The sequence below is a fragment of the Saccopteryx leptura genome, chromosome 1 (genome assembly GCF_036850995.1).
Source record: "Saccopteryx leptura isolate mSacLep1 chromosome 1, mSacLep1_pri_phased_curated, whole genome shotgun sequence".
Classification (NCBI taxonomy): domain Eukaryota; kingdom Metazoa; phylum Chordata; class Mammalia; order Chiroptera; family Emballonuridae; genus Saccopteryx; species Saccopteryx leptura.
In genome coordinates, this window is record NC_089503.1 from 295717504 (window position 1) to 295740574 (window position 23071).

At 36.6% G+C, this 23071-nt stretch overlaps 2 protein-coding genes across 2 annotated transcripts in view; one reads left to right on the top strand and one right to left on the bottom strand.

The window, feature by feature from the left end:
• Window positions 1-12000, bottom strand: part of PARPBP (PARP1 binding protein) — a 63904-nt gene extending 51904 nt beyond the window's left edge. The window contains exons 1-2 of the mRNA XM_066356519.1: window positions 11983-12000; window positions 8339-8494 (exon numbers count right to left, since the gene is read on the bottom strand). Of these exons, the coding sequence (XP_066212616.1) occupies window positions 8339-8491 (153 nt within the window). The 5' untranslated portion in view covers window positions 8492-8494; window positions 11983-12000. The remainder of the gene's footprint in view (window positions 1-8338; window positions 8495-11982) is intronic.
• Window positions 12001-12132: 132 nt separating this feature from the next.
• NUP37 (nucleoporin 37) overlaps window positions 12133-23071 on the top strand; it is a 48696-nt gene continuing 37757 nt past the window's right edge. Inside the window, exons 1-3 of the mRNA XM_066361213.1 lie at window positions 12133-12197; window positions 13524-13744; window positions 19818-19942. Of these exons, the coding sequence (XP_066217310.1) occupies window positions 13589-13744; window positions 19818-19942 (281 nt within the window). The 5' untranslated portion in view covers window positions 12133-12197; window positions 13524-13588. The remainder of the gene's footprint in view (window positions 12198-13523; window positions 13745-19817; window positions 19943-23071) is intronic.

Consider the following 23071-nt stretch of genomic DNA (forward strand, 5'->3'; position numbering starts at 1 on the left):
ACAACCATTATGGAAGAAAGTATGGTGGTTCCTCAAAAAACTGAAACTAGAACTACCTTATGACCCAGCAATCCCTCTACTGGGTATATACCCCCAAAACTCAGAAACATTGATACGTAAAGACACATGCAGCCCCATGTTTATTGCAGCATTGTTCACAGTGGCCAGGACATGGAAACAACCAAAAATCCCGTCGATAGATGACTGGATAAAGAAGATGTGGCACATATACACTATGGAATACTACTCAGCCATAAGAAATGATGACATCGGATCATTTACAGCAAAATGGTGGGATCTTGATAACATGATACGAAGCGAAATAAGTAAATCAGAAAAAACCAGGAACTGCATTATTCCATACAGTAGGTGGGACATAAAAGTGAAACTAAGAGACATTGATAAGAGTGTGGTGGTTATGGCGGGGAGGGGGGAATGGGAGAGGGAAAGGGGGAGGGAGAGGGGCACAAAGAAAACAAGATAGAAGGTGACAGAGGACAATCTGACTTTGGGTGGTGGGTATGCAACATAATTGAACGACAAGATAACCTGGACTTGTTATCTTTGAATATATGTATCCTGATTTATTGATGTCACCCCATTAAAAAAATAAAATTATTATAAAAAAAAAAAGTATTTTGATGATTTTATAAAATATGAACAACTATGGCAAGTTCACATGTGACAAATTGGCAAATATGTATACAAACATTGTCTGTTACCTGAACTTCACTAAATTTCTTCTACCCAAATTGGGGGAATAGATTGACTGTACTTAATTAAGTACTACTGATTGGGGAAACATTTGATTCTGTTAATATTTAGCTTCTATTAGTTCTTTTAGCTAATGTATTTTTAATCTCTTATTTAAAAATCGTCAAAAGTCATAGTGAATTCCCACATACCACAAACACTATTTATTCCAAGTGTTAGTCTTAAAATTTGATTATAAAAACTAAATTTTAAAAAATTATGTTTCATTTCATTACTCTTCCAGGTAAAGCAAAATATCAGTTCTAAAACCTTGAATCAAAGAAGATTTCTTTTCTTCCCTGCTCAGGGACACACTAAACTGTATGCAAGCAAGTGCTAAAAAGTCACATGCAGGTTTCTTTCTAAAAGCTGTTCTCTTTTTTCTCTTCTTCAATATCTACATGGTAGATTATTTCAATGGACATTTTGAAGGCTTTTTTTTTATAATGATTACATTCTGCCTTCAGTTTATATCCCAGATATTAATAACAGTGTCCTTCACAAAATGTCAACCCCAATTCAGTAAAAAAAATCCTAACTGCTCCTTTCTAATGCTTCATGAATAACAAATATTTTTAAGTTTCCCTATGTGGTTTTGTAAAAGTATCCATGTTGCTCTCTTCTACAGTTAAGCTCCATTAATATTCTAGTAGTTTCTGCTAACACCTAGTCTTTCCACTAATTGCATTTAATGACTGGTGGATATTTTAACTCATTGGAACTAAATTGTAACATAATATTTAGCCAATGAAGAATAACAGAATGAAATCAAACAGAACTATATAATGTAGTACTATTTCTATATATCTGACTCTTTCCCATCTATACCTTTATATCTTTTATAAAGATTAGCTGTAGTTTCTAGTTACTACTATCCAAATTTAAGACAAAGTATATAAACTGCCTTAAAATAATAAGCTCTCTACTCATCCATATGAAAGCCACTAAGACAATTATCCTTATTGTCCTTAGAGTAGGAACCTGTTACATCAGTTATGAGAATTAATCATATTTCATAAAACTAGTTCAATGAACCCCCAAAAAATCATTAATTCTCAAACCTTAGATCCATAATCCAACACAAGACAATTCGTAATATCTCAGCATTAAATAAAAAATTGCAAACTTTACTTCCCAATCTCACAAAGGTTACATACTATAATATCTCCAAATGCTATTTAAATTAAATAAATCCAGTTATTTCGAGTTTCAAAACTAAATTGTTTTATCTCAAAAATTCTTTTATTTTTTTCTTTTATTAAGTGAGAGGAAGGGAGGCAGGGAGCCAGAGAGACAGACCCCCACATGTACCCTGACCAGGATGCACCCAGCAAGCCCACTAGGAGGCAATGTTCTGCCCATCTGGGGCCGCTGCTCCGTTGCTCTGAACAGAGCTATTTCAGCACGTAAGGCAAGGCCATGGAGCCATCCTCAGCACCCGGACCCAAATTGCTCAAACCATGGCTGCAGGAGGGGAAGAGAAAGAAAGAGAGAGAAAGAGAAAGAGAGAGAGAGAGAGAGAGAGAGAGAGAACGGGAAGGAGTGGAGAAGCAGATGGTTGCTTCTTCTGTGTGCCCTGATCGGGAATCAAACCCTGGACTTATACATGCCTGGCTGACGCTTTACAGCTGAGCCAACCAGCCAGGGCCTCAAAAAATTTTTAAACCATTTTAGTGCAACAACCTTCATGGAAAAATGAATTAAGATTCTGCTTAATGTAAATGTAAAATTATTCTCATTCTGTTGACTATAACTGGTTAAAGTAAAAATATGCAAGTTCTTGATCTTGTGAGAAAAGGCTCTGACTAGATTAACTGTGTTTATACTGGAACTGTAAAAACATTTTAAATCCAAATAAAAATGCACTCCAGATATCAGTTTTCATGATCAGGTGCCTACCATGACAGCATATTCTATTATTCAAACCTGGAACAACTGATTGAGAGAGAGTCTGTGGTCAAATCAGAAAATGTTTTGCTAGGAAAACATGCCAGCTGGCTAATATTCGAAAGAAGTTCAAAATGTTCAAAGCTTTAATTCTTTGATGAACATACGAAGGATTATATTTCACAAGAATAAAATGAGAAAAAGCAAGAGTTACACTTTTTCAGAGCACTCATACTTTGTATATTTTATCCAAGTTATTTTTGTTATTACTCAACATTTTAAATAAACTTTATATTTTTAACTAACTAGAATTTTTATTATTAAAAGAGAAAAGAGAAGATCTACTTAACGGTATTAATTGGCTGTGTGAAATCCTTCTGAGTTAGTTTCCCTGGTTATAAAATGAGATTGTGAAGATTAAATAACACCTTAAGGTTTGGAAACAGCCCAAGTTACCATTAGTAGAGGAATGGATAAAAAAGCTATAGTGTATTTACACAGTGGAATACTACACAGCTGTAATAAAGAAGGAAAACTTACCTTTTGCAACAGCATGAATGGACCTAGACACCATCATGCGAAATGAAATAAGTCAGTCAAAGAAAGACAAGTACCATATGATTTCACTCAGATGTGGAATCTAATGAACAAACTGAACTAATAAACAAAACAGAGACAGACTCAGAGAGCAGGCAGACAGCTGTCAGGAGTGGGAGCTGGGTAAGGGCGGTGGACAAGTGGACAGATTATGCAAAAAAGATGAAAGGAAAAAAAAGGAAAAATTAATGGACATAGAAAACAGTGTGGTGACTTATGGGAGCCATGGATGGGGAGGTGGAAGAGAGTAAGGGGGGATAAATGATGATGGAAGGAGACTTGACTTAGAGTAGTGAGCATACAATACAGTGTACAGAGGATGTGTTTTAAACTGTACACCTGAAACTGCATAATTTTGTTAATCAGTGTCACTCCAATTAATTCAATTAAATAAATAAACAAACAAACACCTTATAAATTGTAGGTAATCAAAAATGTCAGTTGCCTTTCCCTTCTAATTCAATGTAAAATAATTGTTTGCTGGGGGAGGAAACGTATATAAGTGTAATTCAATTTTAAAATCTGTTTCTTCTTGTTATGTCTCTGTTACTCCATTTTCAAATATGAGTCAACCACAGGCTAACAGTGAGTGGTTGCTTTCTACAAAGCTATAAAATTAACATCTTTGTCTGTTTCATCCAAAGGAACATTTGCAATGTTCTGAAGGCTTTTTAAGGTGAAAAGAGCCTTTATAATGCAATTGCAAGACCGAGTCAAGCTCTGAAGCCAATTCCAAAGGAAAGAAAAGCTAAAATATTATTTGCAACTTAATGAAGTCACATATATTTGCCATATAATGAAGTCAATAGTGAATGAATCTACAACAGGTTAAATCTTTAGTGTATAAAACTGCTAGAGAAGTGTAAAATGATTTAAGCTAAAAAATCTGCCTTCTCTGAAAACATGCCGAAAACCTAAAACTCAAAGATTATTATCTTTTTTTTTTTTTTTTTTTAGAGACAGAGAAGAGGGATAGATAGGGACAGACAGACAGGAACAGAGAGAGATGAGAAGCATCAATCATTAGTTTTTTATTGCGACACCTTAGTTGTTCATTGATTGCTTTCTCATATGTGCCTTGACCGTGGGGCTACAGCAGACCAAGTGACCCCTTGCTCGAGCCAGTGACCTTGGGTCCAAGCTGGTGAGCTTTGCTCAAACCAGATGAGCCCGTGCTCAAGCTGGCAACTTCGGGGTCTCGAAACTGGGTCCTCTGCATCCCAGTCCGACGCTCTATCCACTGAGCCACCGCCTGGTCAGGCTCAAAGATTATTTTAATATACCTTTTCTGTTTCCCCACTGAATCAGTTAAGAAAAGAAACATGCCAATAGACAGACTAACAATTTTACTAGGTACTCAAAAGTTTTACCATAGTCAAATTCAGTCATAAGGACTATACTTTAGGGACTCATGTTCTCAAATTTAAGAGAATTAAAAACCTAGACTGCAAACACAGCATAAAAAATATAGGTGAAGGATATACACAACCAAGTCCACCCTTTTATTACTGTACGAATGCACCTGCAGGCATATCAGCATGTTGCTTCATATGCTGAGCAACTGGGAAGTCTGAGCACAGTTGAGATTGCCTAAGCTAAGTCTGCACATAAAGTTAGAGTAAACATGAATAGCAGCCCACCCTCTCCACTCCAGGTGTATATATCTACACAAACTGTGAAAAGCTCAGATGCAATTCACCACTCTTTCTTTCCCACCCAGAATCTGAACTTTCACACTGACTAAAGTGAATTAGCAAGTAGAAATGCTACACAGATAAGTCCTGAAGAAAAACTGACTTAGATTGAATATTTTATATATATCAAAATTTGTACAATGAGAACTAAAATGTTTTCAAGCTACATCCTACTTAGCTTGTTGATATATTTACTTTTTCATTATTTATATACAAGTGAACAAAAATAAGAGGTGATCTTAACATGCTCTGATTACAGAATAGCCCTCAATTACTAAACAATAGTGATTTGTAATAATTGCCTCAATTTCTCTCTATTTCCCCGTGCTTGGTCACCAAGGTTCAACCTTCAGCTAGCCCCTTCCATTTATACAGTATCCTCAGAATCTATTATCTACCTTAATACCATTTCTTCAGATTATTAAAATAGGACATATTTTATTTTAATGCTCAAGCAATAAGACTGGAAAGACTTAGAAATGTATTGCAGTGGGGATCAAAGGAAAGAGACTATGATGACCCTTAGGGGTCTGGCGTCAGTGATAGAGTGAACAATGATACATACCACTGAGACTAAGAGGATAAACAGGATAGTAAGTGGAGGGAGCAAACAATGTGGTCTACTTTTAAAACCAGATGTGGAGACAGTAATGAGACATAAAGGTAAAATGTCCAATGAGTACTTGATCATATCATACCAAAGTAAAACTCAATATCCTCAATTCTGAGGATACTGTATAAATGGAAGGGGCTAGCTGAAGGTTGAACCTTGGTGACCAAGCACGGGGAAATAAAGAGAGAGAAATTGAGGCAATTATTACAAATCAGTCTGGCATACTGATGAAACAACATAAGGCAAGTACACCCACTGGAAGTGGGTTGCATGGAGCACACTGAAAGACATCAACAAGTATAAAACAAAAAGTATCTAAAATACATGTAGAACTCTTTCACAGAATAAGAAAGAAACATAAGCAACTCAATGGCAAAATAAATAAACAGACAGTTTAGGAAGCATACATCTAAATGGTCAAATAAACATTTTAAAAGATGTTCAAATGCTTTAGTTAGTTATCTGACAATTTAAAATGAAGTACCATTTTTTTCTCTTTTCTAATGAAGTTTGACAACATCTAATATGGAGAGAAAGAGAAGGAAACGGTACTTTTCTGCACTGTTGACATAAATGTAAATTCTAGCAGCAAGTTGAAGAGCAGTATGGTACTATTGAATCAAATTATAGACCTGCTGGGCTTGGGGGCGAGAGAGCTTCTTTTCAGTGCAGGAATGCCTGTAATACCAAAAACTTCAAACAACCCAAAGTTTCAAATGTGAAAAAAATGTATCAGTCATACAAAGGATGACTAATAAGATGAATGAATTAGATCACCATTTCTATCAGTACCTGAAGAGGTCTTAAAAACAGGGCTGGATAATAAAAACAAGATGCAGAAAGAATGTACACCATCTGTTATAATTTATAATAAACACATTACATATGTATCAGTATTTGCAGAGAAACCTCTCCTGGTATAAAATACCTAAAAGTACAGGAGAAAACAGGAACACATTTTTTATGCATTACTGAATTGTCCATAAGAGAAGAGAAATTACAAAAGGTCAACAACAAAAGAAAGGGCCAATATAAAGGGTAAGCAAATGGAGGGCCTGTGTTTCCCTGCTCTCTACCACTCCCTGGCACCCAAGACCACCTGGTTTTTATGAACTCTGAGCACAAAGTTTAGAAGACAAAGCTGAGTACATAAAGGGGAAACTGGATAGCAGACCCTCACTGCGCACCCTGCCATGTAAAGCCCAAGTCCTTAAAGGCAAATCATCTTAATATAGCCACCAGAAAGAAAAAATCTACCCATCGGACGGTGACAGTGAAGACACTTGCCTATGAAGAGATTTTTGAAGTAGCTTCAGTATTATGATTACCTCTCTGAGTAATTTCAATTCGATTTTGCCTAATAGCTCATTTCTGCTGAAATTGGGCACAACAGTCACCTATCTTGGCAGAAAATCCGAGGTTTCTTTCCTGGTGAGGGCAAACCAGTCTCTGGACTGAAGAGAGCAGCTGAGAAGAGCACCCAAATGAAAATCACATGAATGACAGGTCTGTTCATATTCTAATGTTGACGCTCCCTTTAGGTTCCCAGCACATGGGCAGCTCAACCGGACACCATTCAAGCAGGATGAGAAGACTCTTTTCTGAGGAAACTGTTCCATAGGGGCTATCCTAATATCACAATGCCTGGTGGCACCCAGTAGAAGCTCAAAAATAACTAAATAAATAAAGAAAGAAGGAGAGAAAAAAAATTGGTGGAATAGAGGGAAAGGGGAGAAATGAACATTTATATAAACAGCTGTAATTGGCTTTCTTGCTGTTCCTTGAACATGCCAGGCATAGTCCCACCTCAGGGCCCTTGTATCTGCTTCCCCTTTGCCGGGTAGTTCCTTCCCACCTAAATCTCCACGACCAACGCTTCCTTCCACTCATTCAAATCTTTGCTCAAATGGAAACTTCTAGATGAGGCCTTCTTTGACCATCCTATTTCAAATTGGAAGAACTCCCTTCATAAATCTTCTTCTCTAGTCAAGACAGCCTCCTTATCATCTTCAAATCATCATGACTTTGATTCCCCCTGGATGCTTCTTCTAAATTTGCCCCTTCCTTCATACCTTCTTTACCCTTTCCCATCCAAAGACTTCCATTCCTTTAAGAATACTATCTAGAATTCTACCACTGCAGCCTATAGTCATCCATCTCTCATCTGAATGGCTCTAGCCCTCTAACGTGAGCTCATTTTAAACAGTAGTTTGGCCTAAACCAACTATTGAAGAATCACTTCAGGGAGATTAAAAAAAAAGACAATTTCCAGGATCTCAGTGCAGATTAAGAGAATCAGAATTTCCAAGATTGGGGCACAGAAACTAATTTATTTCAAAAGCCTTCCCAAATGATTCTGATTCACAGCCTGGCTTAGGTACAGTTAATCTATACTAGAGAGTCTTAAATTAGTCATAACATACCTTGATTATATTAAATAAACATTTTCTATGTGTACTTTCCAGATCTTTTTCGAGAAGGAAGTCTTATAAAAGATAATTAACCATAATAATCATAAAAGTTGCATGTTTACCTTAAGACTTCAAATTAAATATCAAATGTGCATGTCCTATGTTAAATTATACATATAAAGACCTTAATTTTGAAACAAATCATTTCAAATCCAATAGTTATTTCTCACACAGATATGCAGAAGCATTTGAGAAAATAGTATATTGATATTATCATAGAAGGGCATCTATTGCAAACTGGATAATGTAATGAAGTTTATTCAAATAGGCAGCAACCAAAATTCACTTTTTAAAAAATGTTAACCTAAATATAGTCTACGAACCTGTTTGTTGTTCTCTGCTATGGAAAGCTGCAATGCCAAGAGCATGGAGTCAGCACCACACACAGTAGTCCTCTCAGAGTCACAGAAAGCGTGCCAATTTCTTCTGAACTCTTTAATCATATCCAAGACAGACTTCTGATGAAGCACAGACATCCTCTTAAAGTAGGACAGAATGCAATGTTAAAAAAGTCTTATTTTAACTGGAAATTAATATTTAACATGTGTAAGCAAGCAAGAATTAGAGAAAAGTAATGAACACGAGGTCATTTCATATTTACTAAGATTGCTTTTAATTAAATTTAGGAAAACAGTATAAACCAATTTCTACCCAATCATATTTTCCTCTCCTTTAGTTTTCTTAAGCCAAATCTTTTGAAATAACAAGATCCAACCTTCAATCTGAAAATTCATACAAAACAGATACACCAATTCTGCAAACTTACAGACATGAAGCCAATTAAAACTGTTTTAAAAATATTTGTTTTGAGATAGATGGTTGAGTGGGGGGCAGGAGAGAAGCCAATTTCCTTTCATCATTACACTGTCCCAAAAGAGATGGTCTATTTTCCACCCATTTGAATCTGGGTCAGCCTTGTGACTTGATTTGACCAATAGAATATAGGAAGAATGGCATCGTGGGAGTTCCGTACCTAAACCTCAAAAGGCCAGTACAGAAAAGTGAATACAGCAGGCCTGACTGCTATCCTTCAAAAGGCCTGCTTACAAAGTTGGCCCTTTGCTGGAATCTGGAAACTTAAATTTCAGGAGGATTTCCAGTAAGAGTGGCTCCCTATACCTAAACTGTTTATACAAACAATATAGTTTATGCTGAACACATGGGTTCCTACTGAATTTGGAGTCTCAGAACAAAAACAGGATGCCTACATGTTCAGCCCCCAGTAGTGAGTCAGTAGAGAACTTCCCTGAGAGACATTTCATATACGTTGCCACACTTGTTGCTGGAAGAATTAAGCAAGTCTGTGTGACTCCACTAAGAGCACTTTTGGAAGCTTGTGCTTGGTCTCCTTGGACTTTGCCTCATGTACTTCCTATCTCTGCTTATTTTACTTAGCATCTTTTTGCTGTTATAAGTTATAGCCGTGAGTACAACTATATGCTGAGTCCTGTGAGTTCTCTTAGCAAATCACCAAACTAGAAGGTGGTCATCAGGGCCATTTGACATAAAACCTTGAAGCTTTAGCTCCTACTGGCTTGCTACTCTCAGATTGCCATATAAAGAAGTCTAAACTAGCCTGCTGGAGAAGCCTTTTGAAGGAGAACCAAAGTGCTTCAACTGACAACCAACATTAACTCAAAGACAGTCCAGTCAGGCTACTTAAGACTATCAAGCCCTACTCTACCTGCCAGATAAACTGCAGCCACATGAATGATGTGGATATATATCTTGGTTTTCTATGATTGAGAAAATGGGCATATGCTATTTACAAAGTAATAACTTACAGACACAATTAGTGATGCAACTGTAATTTATAGGTATTAAGACTGTAAATTGCCTGACCTATGGTGGCACAGTGGATAAAGCGTCGACCTGGAAATGCTGAGGTCGCTGGTTCAAAACCCTGGGCTTGCCTGGTCAAGGCACATATGGGAGTTGATGCTTCCAGCTCCTCCCCCCCCCTCTGTCTCTCCTCTCTCTCTTCTCTCTCTCTCTCTCTCTCTCTCTCTGTCTCTCCCTCTTCTCTCTAAAATGAATAAATAAATAAATAAATAAATAAAAGAAGACTGTAAATTAAAGTATCTACATAAAAACAATACTAGCAAATGCCTAATAACTATACTCCCCTTAAAAATACCACCATCTCTTATAAGAAATAAAAAAAGAAAGTGAAAAAGTAACATTTTGGTGATATGATCACTTTGCCTGAAATAAATCTTTAGTTGTAAATTACTAACTAATTAGTGTTATTTAAAGGTACTGAGTGCAACCTGACCAGTGGTGGCGCAGTGGATAGGGCATCGACCTGGGACGCTGAAGACCCAGGAACAAAGCCCCTGAGGTCGCCACTTGAGTGCGAGCTCATTCAACTTGAGCCCAAGCTTGCCAGTTTGAGCGAGGGGTTGCCAGCTTGAGCAAGCGGTGCCAGCTTGAGTGTGGGATCAGACATGATCTCATGGTCGCTGGCTTGAAGCCCAAGGTCGCTGGCTTGAGCCCAAGGTTGTTGGCTTGAGCAAGGGATCACTGGCTAGGCCTGAGTACCCTGGTCAAGGCACATATGAGAAGCAATCAATGAACAACTAAAGTAACACAACTATGAGTTGATACTTCTCATGTCTTTCCCTTTCTGGCTGTTTCTTTTCTCTCTCTAAATAAGTAACTAAATAAAGGTACTAAATTCAGATTACTAGGATGGAATTAGACTTTTCTGAATCCTGGCTTTACCACTAACTGTGAGATCTTGACAATTATGTCACCTCTCCCTGCCTCAACTCCATGCACTGAAAAATGAAAAAGAGTGAAAAATTTTCCTTGTAAAAAGTAAATGGCATCAATATCAACAGTGCCTGGAACATGTAAGAGCCAAGTCTCATTCAGAGGCAAATAGTAAATATTTGAGAAGTGCAAGCCATACAGTCTCTGTCACAGCTACTCAACTTGACCTTGCAGTGTGAAAACAGCCACAAACAATACATGAACAAATGATTTCAACAAAATGTAATAAAAACTGAAATCTGAATTTCATATAATTTTCACATATCACAAAATATCATCCTTCTTTTTTTTTCTTTTAACCATTTAAACATGTAAAATCCATTCTTTCCTTGGGAACTAGCTGCCAAAAAACAGGCAGTGCTGCAGGTTTGCAACCTTGGTCTAGTCTCAACTCCTCCAGTAGCTAGCTGGCTTCACACCTGACTGCCTAGGAAGGTGTATCATCAAATGGAAAACAAATAATACCTTCCAGCCAGTTATGAAGAGTCAATGAGACAATGAATATACAAGCTATCTGAATGTCAGGCAACACTATAAAATAACAGTGGCAGAAGGAGACAGTGATGATAAACACTTGTTTAAAAACAAAAACAAAACGGAGATTCCAAGCAGCACAGAGCAAAAAGACAGGAAATTGTCATTGGGGAAGAAAGGTGAACTGATTACAAGAACAACACTTTTGAGTCAGACTGACCAGGGTCCACATCCAGACTTTCCCATGTGTTAGCTGTATGTCTTTCAGTATTTAAAATCTCTGATGAACATATATTTATTCATCTGCTAAACGGGGAGGATATCGCCTACCCCATAAAATTATGAGACGTTGGGGAGACAACTAAATAATCCACCCAGTGTCGGGTACTTAGTAGGTGCTCAATAAAGAAATGGCAGTCGTTGCTGCTGTCACTATCAGATTACAGGTTCAAAAATGTCTCTTACAAGGATATAATAAGGACAGAGTGTAGCTTTTGCGACTAGAACTCCGGTTTCTCGCCTACCTAATGAATCTAAGTAGTCCTCAGTGCGCCTCAGCCTTCCAGCTCCACCCATTACTAGATACTGTGAACTCTGTTCAACACATCCAAACACAAATACCTTAAACGGTCATATTCGCTTTTCTGTCACCGAAAAACCCGAGAACTGAATCATTACTTACCGTGTGGTGGATGGGTGAGAAAGAGGCGAGACTCACCTGTCTGGGGGAGAGCCGGGAAGTAATGACCAACAGAAGTGAGGTCCAGCTCAAACGCAGATGTTGGAGTAGTCGCGGGTTACTTTTTAAATCTCGCGGGAGAGCAGGAGAGCCAATCGCCGCTCCCGCCCCCTGAACCGGAAGCAGAATCCCGCGAGCTGCATCAACCCCCAGTGGAGATTTGTTCCCCTCTGGCCTATTCTCGGCGCCCTCCGGTGCGTATCACGGAGCCCAGGGGACCGCGTCGACTTGCTACCGATCGCCCCGTACTCGTTGGGCGGCTCTTCACCCGGCTCCCCCCTCCGATCTCGGGCTCGGGGAGGTGGGAGCGGTACTTCGCGAGACCTGCCTCGGACAGGGAGAGGCGTTGGGCCCCTAACAGGAATTTCTTCTATTCCCTCCTTCCTGTACCCTTCCAGTTTTACAGGGGGCCAGTCCAGCCCGCTGTGCACTGTGAAACTCCGATGTGGAGTCTGGGCATTACCTTAACGAGCAGTAGAGGGAACCGAGTATCCTAATACCGAATCTTTTGCACTCTGAGGGCATCCCAACTGCTGGTCACCTTAAGATAATGCCCAGTCTCGGATGCCCACTTATAAGATTACTAGTTTATTGGCTCACTGAAGTGGAACTCATTTGATTTCTCAGTAAATCCTTGTCGTGGTGTATTTGATGTGTTCCTTACCGAGCCCAACTGTTTTCAAGACAACTCCTGCGTCCAACTAAAAAAAAAAAATTTTAAGCCCTCCAGAATCCTTAAGTCTTATCTGGGAATGCTACTTCCAGAGTGCACACCAGGCCATGCCGGGGTAGTTGAAGTTGGTGCCTGGTCTTATGAATATTATTTTTATGTCACATTTTGGCACTCCTTCCATATTCTCTATTTTTTATCTGCTTATGTTATAGCACTTTTAAGACAACTATAACTATTCCTGGATTGTGAGCTCCATCGGGAGCTCCTTCTCGAGCACTGGAGTCCAACACATAGTAATGTTTCCAAATTCTGGCTCATCATATGATTTTAGCAAGCTAATTAACATCCTAAAAGTCTTGATTTCTTCACCAGTAAAACAGAAGCCATGGGTAATATCTCCCTCTTCGGTTTACGCAAATATTTGATGTGATAATGTCAGTAAAATGTTTAATATGGCAGAACTATGTAAATACTATCCTTAATTTTTAAATCTTTATTTAGAAAATTAAATTTAAAGGGGTGCCATTTATCAATAAGAGTACATAGGTTTCTATACCACTTGTTGATTATGTTGTGAACTCATCACCCAAAGTCAAGTCATTCATTAATTTTTTGTAAATATATTTATTAAATTGCTTTCCTCTAAAAGTACTTGCTATATCTTTTAGATAATCTAAACAAAATTATCGTGATTTACTCTGCAGGTATTCAGAAAGTATTTAAATAAGAACTTTTAATTTTTTTGAGTAGTCTATGACCTTTGCAACACTGCATTCTTATTTTGATCATTTGCTGAAAGTGGTAACATTTTGACCCTTTCTAATTCTATCTATGCTATAATTCACAGTTTCCTGACCTTGTCCAGTAGAAGACTATTTAATTTCTACGACTACTCAAGCTTTGACGTACAAAATGAAGCAAGATGCCACAAGAAACGCTGCCTACACTGTGGACTGTGAAGATTATGTGCATGTGGTAGAATTTAATCCTTTTGACAGTGGGGATTCAGGAAATCTAATTGCATATGGTGGCAATAATTACGTGGTCATTGGCATGTGTACATTTCAGGTTAGTGTACAAAATTGCAGTGAATAATAGTGAAGATATTTCACTGACAAGAAAGTTTATGAAAACTTGCGTAAATGTTTGCTAAACTTTGAAAGTATATTCAGTTAGAATTTTTTAAAGTGATATGAAGATCTACAGAGAGACAGTTCCAGTAATTTATGCCTGAGATTTGGCCCAACATTAACTGAAAAAGAATTCAAGGCTTCTTTTTTGCCTTACAATTAGAAATGGAATAAGTTTGTAATTGAAGGTTATGTCTAACTGACCGTTAGTATGTATAGGGGAAACAATTAAATGAGATTAATTATTTAATGCAATTTTTCTGCATTCCACTTTGAGATAGGAAACAAACTAATGTTGAGTGCCTAAAAATGATTCTCCAGAAGGTGTTATAGCTATCATGAGTTTCTGCTTTCCTATTAATATGGTCTCGTACTTTTAATACATCTAAAGCATGCATCTATAGACTATATAACATATAGGATCATATTAATCAAACAGGCAGTTTAGCATAGTCACTAAGACAATGAACCCCAGCCAAAATGCCTACATTTTTATTCCTGCCTAGCTTTACCTCTTAATAGCTATATGTCCTTGAGCAGGTACTTAACCTCTCTTCTATAAAAAGGAGGAAACTAAAAAAAATAAATAAATAAAAAATAAATAAAAATAAAAAGGAGGAAACTAATGATAAGGTTTTGTGAGAGTTCAGTGAGTTAGTACATGTGAAGTTCCTGGAAGGCATCTGGCACATTTAATACATATTTATGTTTTAGTTGTCATTGATTTCGTCAGGGGTGACATTCAGGCACACCCTCATATTTAATCACCAAATTTCGGATTGCTTTATGGTGAGCACATCATGTTTTCTCACAGGAAAGCTAGTTCTACATGTAAGGGAGTCTTTGAACAGTGAGGGTTCAGCTATCAGGAATCTCTTGTTAATCTTGCATTTACCAGAGTATTATTCATACAGCAGTATTTCTCAAAGTTAAGCAATAAAGAAATTTGACAGCGATTCATTTTCAAAACTTTAAAATAACTTTATTATAAACATTATAAATAATATTTCCTCTTTTACTCAGGAGGCAGTTTAGTGTCTCACAATGTTTTGACATCATAAATGTAATTTAAGTTAGCACTTTACAGAGCAATAAATGTATAAAGTTATATAAAATTAGATTGTATGCATATTTATCCCAAGGGGAAAGTATGGCTAAAAGGCTTCAATTTGTTGATTTCTGCGCAGATACAAGAGCTCTAATATTATTCCACATTTTTCTCTTAGGGTTGGCATAGGAATTTCTAGCTTTTAGGTTTAATGTGACCCTCAGACTGACTTCAGCTGGACTACCAGGTTAGGATTGTAAAAAGTCACATGATTATCTCTAATTAAACACTATTAAACATTGCTCTCATTCTGTCATGTTAGTACCTTTAAGTTCTGTAGCACCCAGTTTTATGCCTCCCTCTTGCCTTGAGAGAAAAACTAAAGGTAAATCAAATTGAAAGATTTCCACATCCCTGTCTGAAAGGCAATCAATCATTCTAAGATTGGTAGAAAAACACTGTCAATAAAGTAAATTTGAACTTCAAAACATTTTCTCAGAATCTCATAGAGTTATTTTGAATAAGATGGAAATTTAAGCTGAATGATAGTATTGATTGGTGTCATGTATTTGTCAAATATTCATAAAGTGCAGATCTGGTGCAGGAACTGGTGATAACATGTTAAAAAATCAAGGGCCCTGCCCTCAAGGAGATTTTAAGTGTAAAGCAGTACAGTAAGAAAACTTCTATAGAAGTCCATTATGTAGAGGGGAGAGGGAGAATGAAAGTTTCTGAGTCTATTCAAAGGTCATCAATAATGAATTAAGGCCTCTACTGGGACTTGGATGAAAACACTTGATTTAAACAAGCACATTCGATTTATATAGAACATGAACTGAGAAGGATACGTAATGTTTTGGATGGCAGACTTTATTTAACAAATACCTTTTGCACACATAGTATATGTCAGACTGTGCTCTGAATCCAAATATTGTATAATAGATTGAATTAATGAGCCAACTTGAATAGCTAAAATTTAATAAAGATGAATATAAAGTCTTAAAATGATAGATTGATAGAGCTAAAAGGGATCATTGTGACTTCCAGTTTTTAATCACCTAGATGTTCACCATGAATCCATGCAATGATTAAACTGCCAGAGGGAGCTAATTCAGTGCTCTCCAATAGAAATATAATGTAAGCCACAAAGATAAATTTAACTGTTGTAGTAACCACGTTATGGAAAGTGAAAAGCAGATGAAATTAATATTTTTACCTAGCATATCCAAAATATCTTATGTATAACCAATATAAAAATTATTAATGAGATATTTTATATTCTTTTATATGAAGTATTTGAAATCTGCTGTGGATTTTGCACATAATAAAATGTACATGTCTCAGCTTAACTAGCCATATATCAAGTGCTTAAAAGCCCCATGTGGCTTGTAGCTACCATATTGGATAGCACAGCTCTACATTATAGAGAATACTCTCTATAAATTGAAAGTAGTGTTTAATGTTTACTTCCATTCTCAGCAGAGTATTCTGATTCAAATGAGGTGATGTACTTGAAGACACATTTCAGAGTGGTATGTTTACAACTGTCACATAAAAGAGGGATTAGACTAAGAATAGTAAATGTATTTCGTGTTATTTGTCAGTTCTATTTGAGTGGAGTTGTTGCTTATAATTCTTTAAGATTAATGCCAAAACTCCTTCTTCAAGTATTGCCCTAGGAGGAATCAGCTATGGCTAGGCATTTGCCATCACTGAATTAGAATTACTCTTTGTGGTTCCAGAGAGCAGAATTTGGAGTCATGAGTAGAATTTACATGGAAAGAGATGTTGGTTTACTATTAAGGAGAACTCTTCTAATAATTAGATCTACCCTAAATGAAATAGGCTCCCCCAAAAAGCAGCTAGTTCCCTCTCACTGATTGTGTTCAGAGAAGGGTACAAACTCCTTTTTCAGATGTTGTACTAGAGATTCAAGCATTCAGTGAAAGAAGTAGACTAGGTAAACCTGGCAATTTCATCTAACTAAAATTCTTTATTTGGCCTTAACTGGGTGTGGTGGGGTTGCCTGCCCATTTCAAATCCTTAAAATAGCCCTTTCCTCAACGTGGCTTAGCCCCAACCTCCAATATGCTGGAGGCCTGTATAGTGATTTGTATTATAGCAAGTTTTCCAAAGTATCTTAATTTCCTACCTATACAATACTGGCTACACCCAAAATAGCATTTGTCTCTGCCTGTAACACACACACACACACCCCACCCACTGGCTTCTAGTTGGCTCAATGGCAGACATTGCTGCCAGGAAAAAAAGGTTTTACTGGTAATGCATAAAGCTCAGGCTGTACAGTCCCTGAGATTTCTTTACCCCCAAGACCACACAGTATCTTCATATACACTTTGGATAGCAAATTACTGAACCTAATTGTCAACACGATTGTTATAGTAGCAAAATAAAGTTTTTTAGCAAAATAAAGTGTTTTAATGGTAAAAACTTTATTTTTGGAAGATTGATCTGTCAAGTGTAGAAAAGAAAAGGTAACCCAGACTATGAAGTCAGCTATGATTAGGCTTCTAACCTTTTTTCAAATTGCTTAGTGGTTGCTGCCTTGGCATATCTGGCTGTTAGCCATAAATTATTACACACACAAATTATGAAGTAGTAAAATTTGACAGTGTTTTTCTTTCCTTGATAAATACATTTTTATTCTTTTTTCATTTCTAGAAAGACTTTTTGCTATTAACTGTAAGTTCACTTGAAATTTATTTTCAAGGCATGTCTGAATTAGATAAAGAGAAGTGTAGTATATTTGTGAAATGACTTTATTCAGATCTCAAAGGCTAGTCTGAAAAAATCAACACATTCACTAGGATTCAGTGAAAATACACATTATAAAACTTTGCATTTAGATTCAGGAGAATTTTTAGAACAAGCCTTCAGATTATTCCATTCTGTGGAGACACATAAATTCCATTAAATACCAAGTCTCACCTGCTCTAGATTTTACATTATATTTTATAATAGTATAAATTTTTATAAAAGATAACTATAGTCACTTAATACAAAGATTCCTTGGGCAAACTTGCCATAAAAATTTTTACTTTAGTTTCTAAATCCAGTTAGGGTATTGATTTAAATAACATAACCATGGTTTATTTTTAAAATCACAGTATTCTAAGCTTATAAAATGCATTTTAAATATATGCTATCAATATAAGATACAGAGAATAATAATAAAATAGATCCCTGTATACCTAGCTTAAGAAATGGGACATTGGCAGTTCTTTGGAAGCTCCCTGAGTACTTCACTGACCGGCTCTCCTCTCCCTCAGAAGTTACCATGTCTTAGATTTCGTTTTGATGATTGCTTTATAGAGTTACCATATGTGTAGGTGTTGTGAATCAATATATTGCTTTTCATGTCTTAAACTTTATATCAGTGAAATTATTCTGTATTATGTTCTCCAGTTTGTTGCTATTGGCATTATATTTGTTAGTTTTCTCCTTGTTCAATTTAATTTATTTTCACTGTTATATGGTGTTTTATAATATGAATATACTACAATTATTCCTCTATTGGATATTTTGGGTTATTTTTAATTTTTTTTACTACTGAAAATGCTGTAATATACATATTTTTTGCTGCCTGTTCTGCTACTCCCCCTTTTATTTTTTCCCTCCCTGATAGTTTGAAAGTTTTACATCCTGTTTTTCTTCTTTGAATGTTTACCAGAAACACTTAACTTGCATACTGAATTAAACAAAGTCAGAATTAATATCTTGAACTTCTTCACGAACTAAACAGGGACCTTTGTCACATGAACTATTATCTCCCCATCCAGACTTCCACTGTTGTCGTATTTTAGTTCTCTATCATTTTTCTTTGTATTTTAACCCACAAATTTGATGTTGTTTTATGTGGCTCACATTTACCCACCTGTTTGCTTTTGATTGTTTTACTCACTGTTCCTTATGTCTAAGGCCTTCCTTCTGAGGTCATTTTTCTTCACTCAAAAGCACATCTTTATTACAGAAAAGAGTTTTCTAGTAAACTTATTTTGTGAAGGGCCAGATAATAAATATTTTAGGCTCTGCCAGCAACTTAAAGAATCTCTTACAGATTAGTCTTTGTTTTTTACAACTCCTTGAAAACATAAAAGTGATTCTCAGCTCATGGGCCATACAAAACCAGGCCATAGACCAGATTTGGCCTATGACCCATAGTTTGTGAGGCTGCTTTAGGAGATCCTTTAGTGAGATTTTATTGATGCTAACTCTTGGATTTTTGTTTTTAATACAGTTATTCAATGAATCAGTTAAATCCCATACCCCATTTGCTCTTGAACTTTTCAAAAGGAGATACAGCAGATTCTTGAATAATGTCTTTTTAGTTCAATGTCATTTTATTATAAGTTGATGAGGGGGAAAAAAATCAATTCTGTGTATAGTTTGAATATTATCCCCAAGTCTGTGGGGTTTTTCTGGGCACTCCAGTTTCCTCCCACCTCCCAACGCTGTGCAGGTGAGGTGAATTGTTGTATCTATGGAGTCCTGGTCTAAGCAAATGTGGAGGGTGTTGAGTGTCCCTGTGATGGAAGGGCATCTTGTCTAGGGTGGGTTCCTACATTGTACTGTGCTATTAGGAGAGGCTCTAGCCACCCACAACCCTAAACTGGAATGAGATTGGAAATTCATTATCTTATTTGTTAATCTTTTTTACATAGCTCACATTTTAATGTTCAATATTAGAAGTTTTCTGGGTCTTTGTTTAGAAGTTTGATAATGTTTTTATGACCAAAAATATGTCATAAGAACTTATATCAGTTAGCCACCAGTAAATTAGTTTTGTTATACATCATTTTGCTTAAAGTTACCATTTTCAAGAACCTATCAATGACATTGAGGACTTACTGAACATGGCCTCCAGGTAAATTCTATTGTAATGAAATACAGAGTATTATATTGTCTGTTCTCATGCCTTAAAACATTTACTGTGTATGCTTAGGAGGAAGAAGCAGATATTGAAGGACTTCAGTTTAAAACACTGCAAACAATTCACCATGGAGTCAGGGTCGATGGCATAGCTTGGAGCCCAGAGACTAGACTTGATTCATTGCCTCCAGTAGTCAAGTAAGTTTAAACTTATTAAGTGCAGTATTTATTAATATCATTTGTGTTAAATGATGTGATGCCTTTGGTCATTAAGGACTTTTTCCCTCTCTTTTCATTTCTCCAACTCTAAGTAGTAGGTATTTTAACATTTGCTATTATTTCATAATTTGGGCTTATTGTCTGAATTTTTGGTTTAAATATTCAGCCATGGCAGTGGTACCTTGAGCACATGTCTGGGCCTATGACAAAGCTGTCTACCTGACATCCAAATCATTTTAAGTCTTCACAGATTCTTCACTGAGTTTTACCACTGATTGAAAGTATAACTATTAAAAGAACTAAATTTGATTAAGTCATTAATCAACCTTACTACCCTATACATAGGCCAAGGTCACATTTTTTATGTTTAACAGTACATAAAACTAATCTAATCTTTGGGCTTCAGTTGTTGTGAAAAACTTTTGAAAAGAAAGATTACTTTATGAGAAAAACTGGACTGACCTGTGGTGGCACAGTGAATAAAGAACATCAACCTGAAACACTGAGGTTGCCAGTTTGAAACCCCAGACTTGCCTGGTCAAGGCACATATAGGAGTTGATGCTTCCTGTTCTCCCCCCCCCGCCCTCGTTCTTTCTCTCTCTCTTTCTCTCTCTCTCTCTCTCTTTCTAAAATGAATAAATAAAAATCTTTTTAAAAAAAACACAACACTACCTGCTAAGACCTCTTTCACAAGGGTCAATTATGTCAAATTATTTAAGGTTTGTTACAAAACTTTGCTTCCACAAATACAACATCTAAAAGATATGCCTTCTCTTAATAAATAGTATTTAGCCAATCACAAGTTAGCTCTGACTGAGCTAACCTAATTTTTTTAATTAAGGGATAATTTACATACAGTGAAATTCTCACTCTTAAAGAGTACAATTTCATCAGTGTTGACAAATTACATACCCCTGTGTAACCCACTGGTAATACTTGGCATTTCTGTCACCGCAGAAGGTTCTTGTGCTCCTTCCCAGTCAATTCTTGCACCCATCCCCTGCCAGAGCAACCTTTGATCAAGTTTCTGTTACCAGAAATTAGTTTTGCCTATTCTAGAATTTCATGTAAATAGAGTCATACAGAATATATTTTCTGTATCTTGGGTAATGTTTTTAAGATTCACCCTTGTGCATACCAGTGGTCCATTTCTTTTTATTTTTGAGGCGTATTCCATTACATTGTATAAATATCCTGCAATGTATGTTCATTTTCCTATAAATGGACGTCAGGCAGTTTGCAGTTTTTAGCTATTATTACTAAAGCTGCTATGGGCATCTCTGTATACAGCTTTTAGTGGATAGGTGGTTTCATTTCTCTTAGGAGTGGAACTACTGAATCATAGGGTAGATGTGTATTTAATATTTTAAGAAAGTACCATCTACCATTTTGTATTCCCACCAATACTGTAAAGATGTCCAACCTGCTCTACCTACTCTCCGGCATGTATTCTTGACAATCTTTCATTTTAGCCATTCTTGTTGGTGCCACATGGCATTTCCTGATGACTAGTAATGATAGTCTTCATGTGCATTCTATTTTCTACCTAAGATTCCTACTAAGGAATCTTCACCTACAACAAGATTGTGAAGCTATTCTGTGATTTTTTCCAGAAGCTTTTACAGGTATCAGCTACCTGAATTTTGAATAACCTACACAACAGCTCTTATCAAAATACATATGTCATTAATATCCAGGGTGCTGTTCATTTCCTTTTTTTTTTCTTTTTTTTTCTTTTTTTTTTTATTTATTCATTTTAGAGGAGAGAGAAAGGGAGAGAGAGGAGAGAGAGACAGAGAGAGAAGGTGGGGAGAAGCTGGAAGCATCAACTCCCATATGTGCCTTGACCAGGCAAGCCCAGGGTTTCGAACCGGCGACCTCAGCATTTCCAAGTCAATGCTTTATCCACTGCGCCACCACAGGTCAGGCTCATTTCCTTTTATATTAAAAGGAAGTGTCAGAGACTCTGGAGCTCAAGAAAGGTCAGTCAGCAGTCTTTTTGCATTCTCAAGCAGATTTTGAAAGCTATAGAAACCGTCATCTTCCCGTGGTTTTCTTGGCACCTGTTTTCCTGTCCTCTTTTTAATGGATTTGCTGTATTGTGTCATCTTTTATGTCATAGCTTTTTGATTAGCTGTCTCAAATCCTTTTTTGGAACTGTACCAATATAAATTATAAAATCAAAACATTAACCCTCCATTTATTTTAAAAACAATAGTTTTAGACCAAGTTGACATGACAGTTTTGTTCTTTTCAAATAAATTATATATTTTTATTTTAAAAGTAATAGACGCTTACTATATCAAGTTTAGAAAACACAAATATTTTTAAATGCCACCTATGCACCTAATACCCTTTCTATTTTTTTCATAATTTTATACAGTTTTGATCAAACTGCATATGTAAGTTTTTTTGTGTGTGTATGACAGAGACAGAGAGAGAGACAGAGAAAGGGACAGATAGGGACAGACAGGAAGGGAGAGAAAAGAGAAGCATCAGCTCTTTGTTGTGGCACCTTAGTTGTTCATTGATTGCTTTCTCATATGTGCCTTGACCGTGGGGCTACAGCAGACCAAGTGACCCCTTGCTCAAGCCAGCAACCTTGGGTTCGAGCTGGTGAGCTTTGCTCAAACCAGATGAGCCCACTCTCATGTGGGCGACCTCAGGGTTTTTGACCTAGGTCCTCTGCGTCCCAGTCCAACACTCTATCCACTGCGCCACTGCTTGGTCAGGCTGCATATCTAAGTATTTATACTTCTTATTTTACTACACATTTTTTCATAGTATTTCACAGTAAATAGTATTTTTTTCATGTCTGAATAGTATTCTATCAAGATGACTGAGGTATAACTTTGTATCTCTCTTACCTTACCATCATTATCTTTTATCTTATAGTTAGAAAGAAACTCTTAATATATTTTATCTTTAGCATTTAGTTGCCTTAAATTCTATTCTATTCTCTCTCTCTCTCTCCTCTTTTTCCATACCCACATGATGAAAGGTCATCTTCATTTCTCGAGGTTTTCTGGTTTAATTAAAGAATGGCTTAAGGCCCTGGCTGGTTGGCTCAGCAGTAGAACATCGGCCCAGCCTATGGAAGTCCCAGA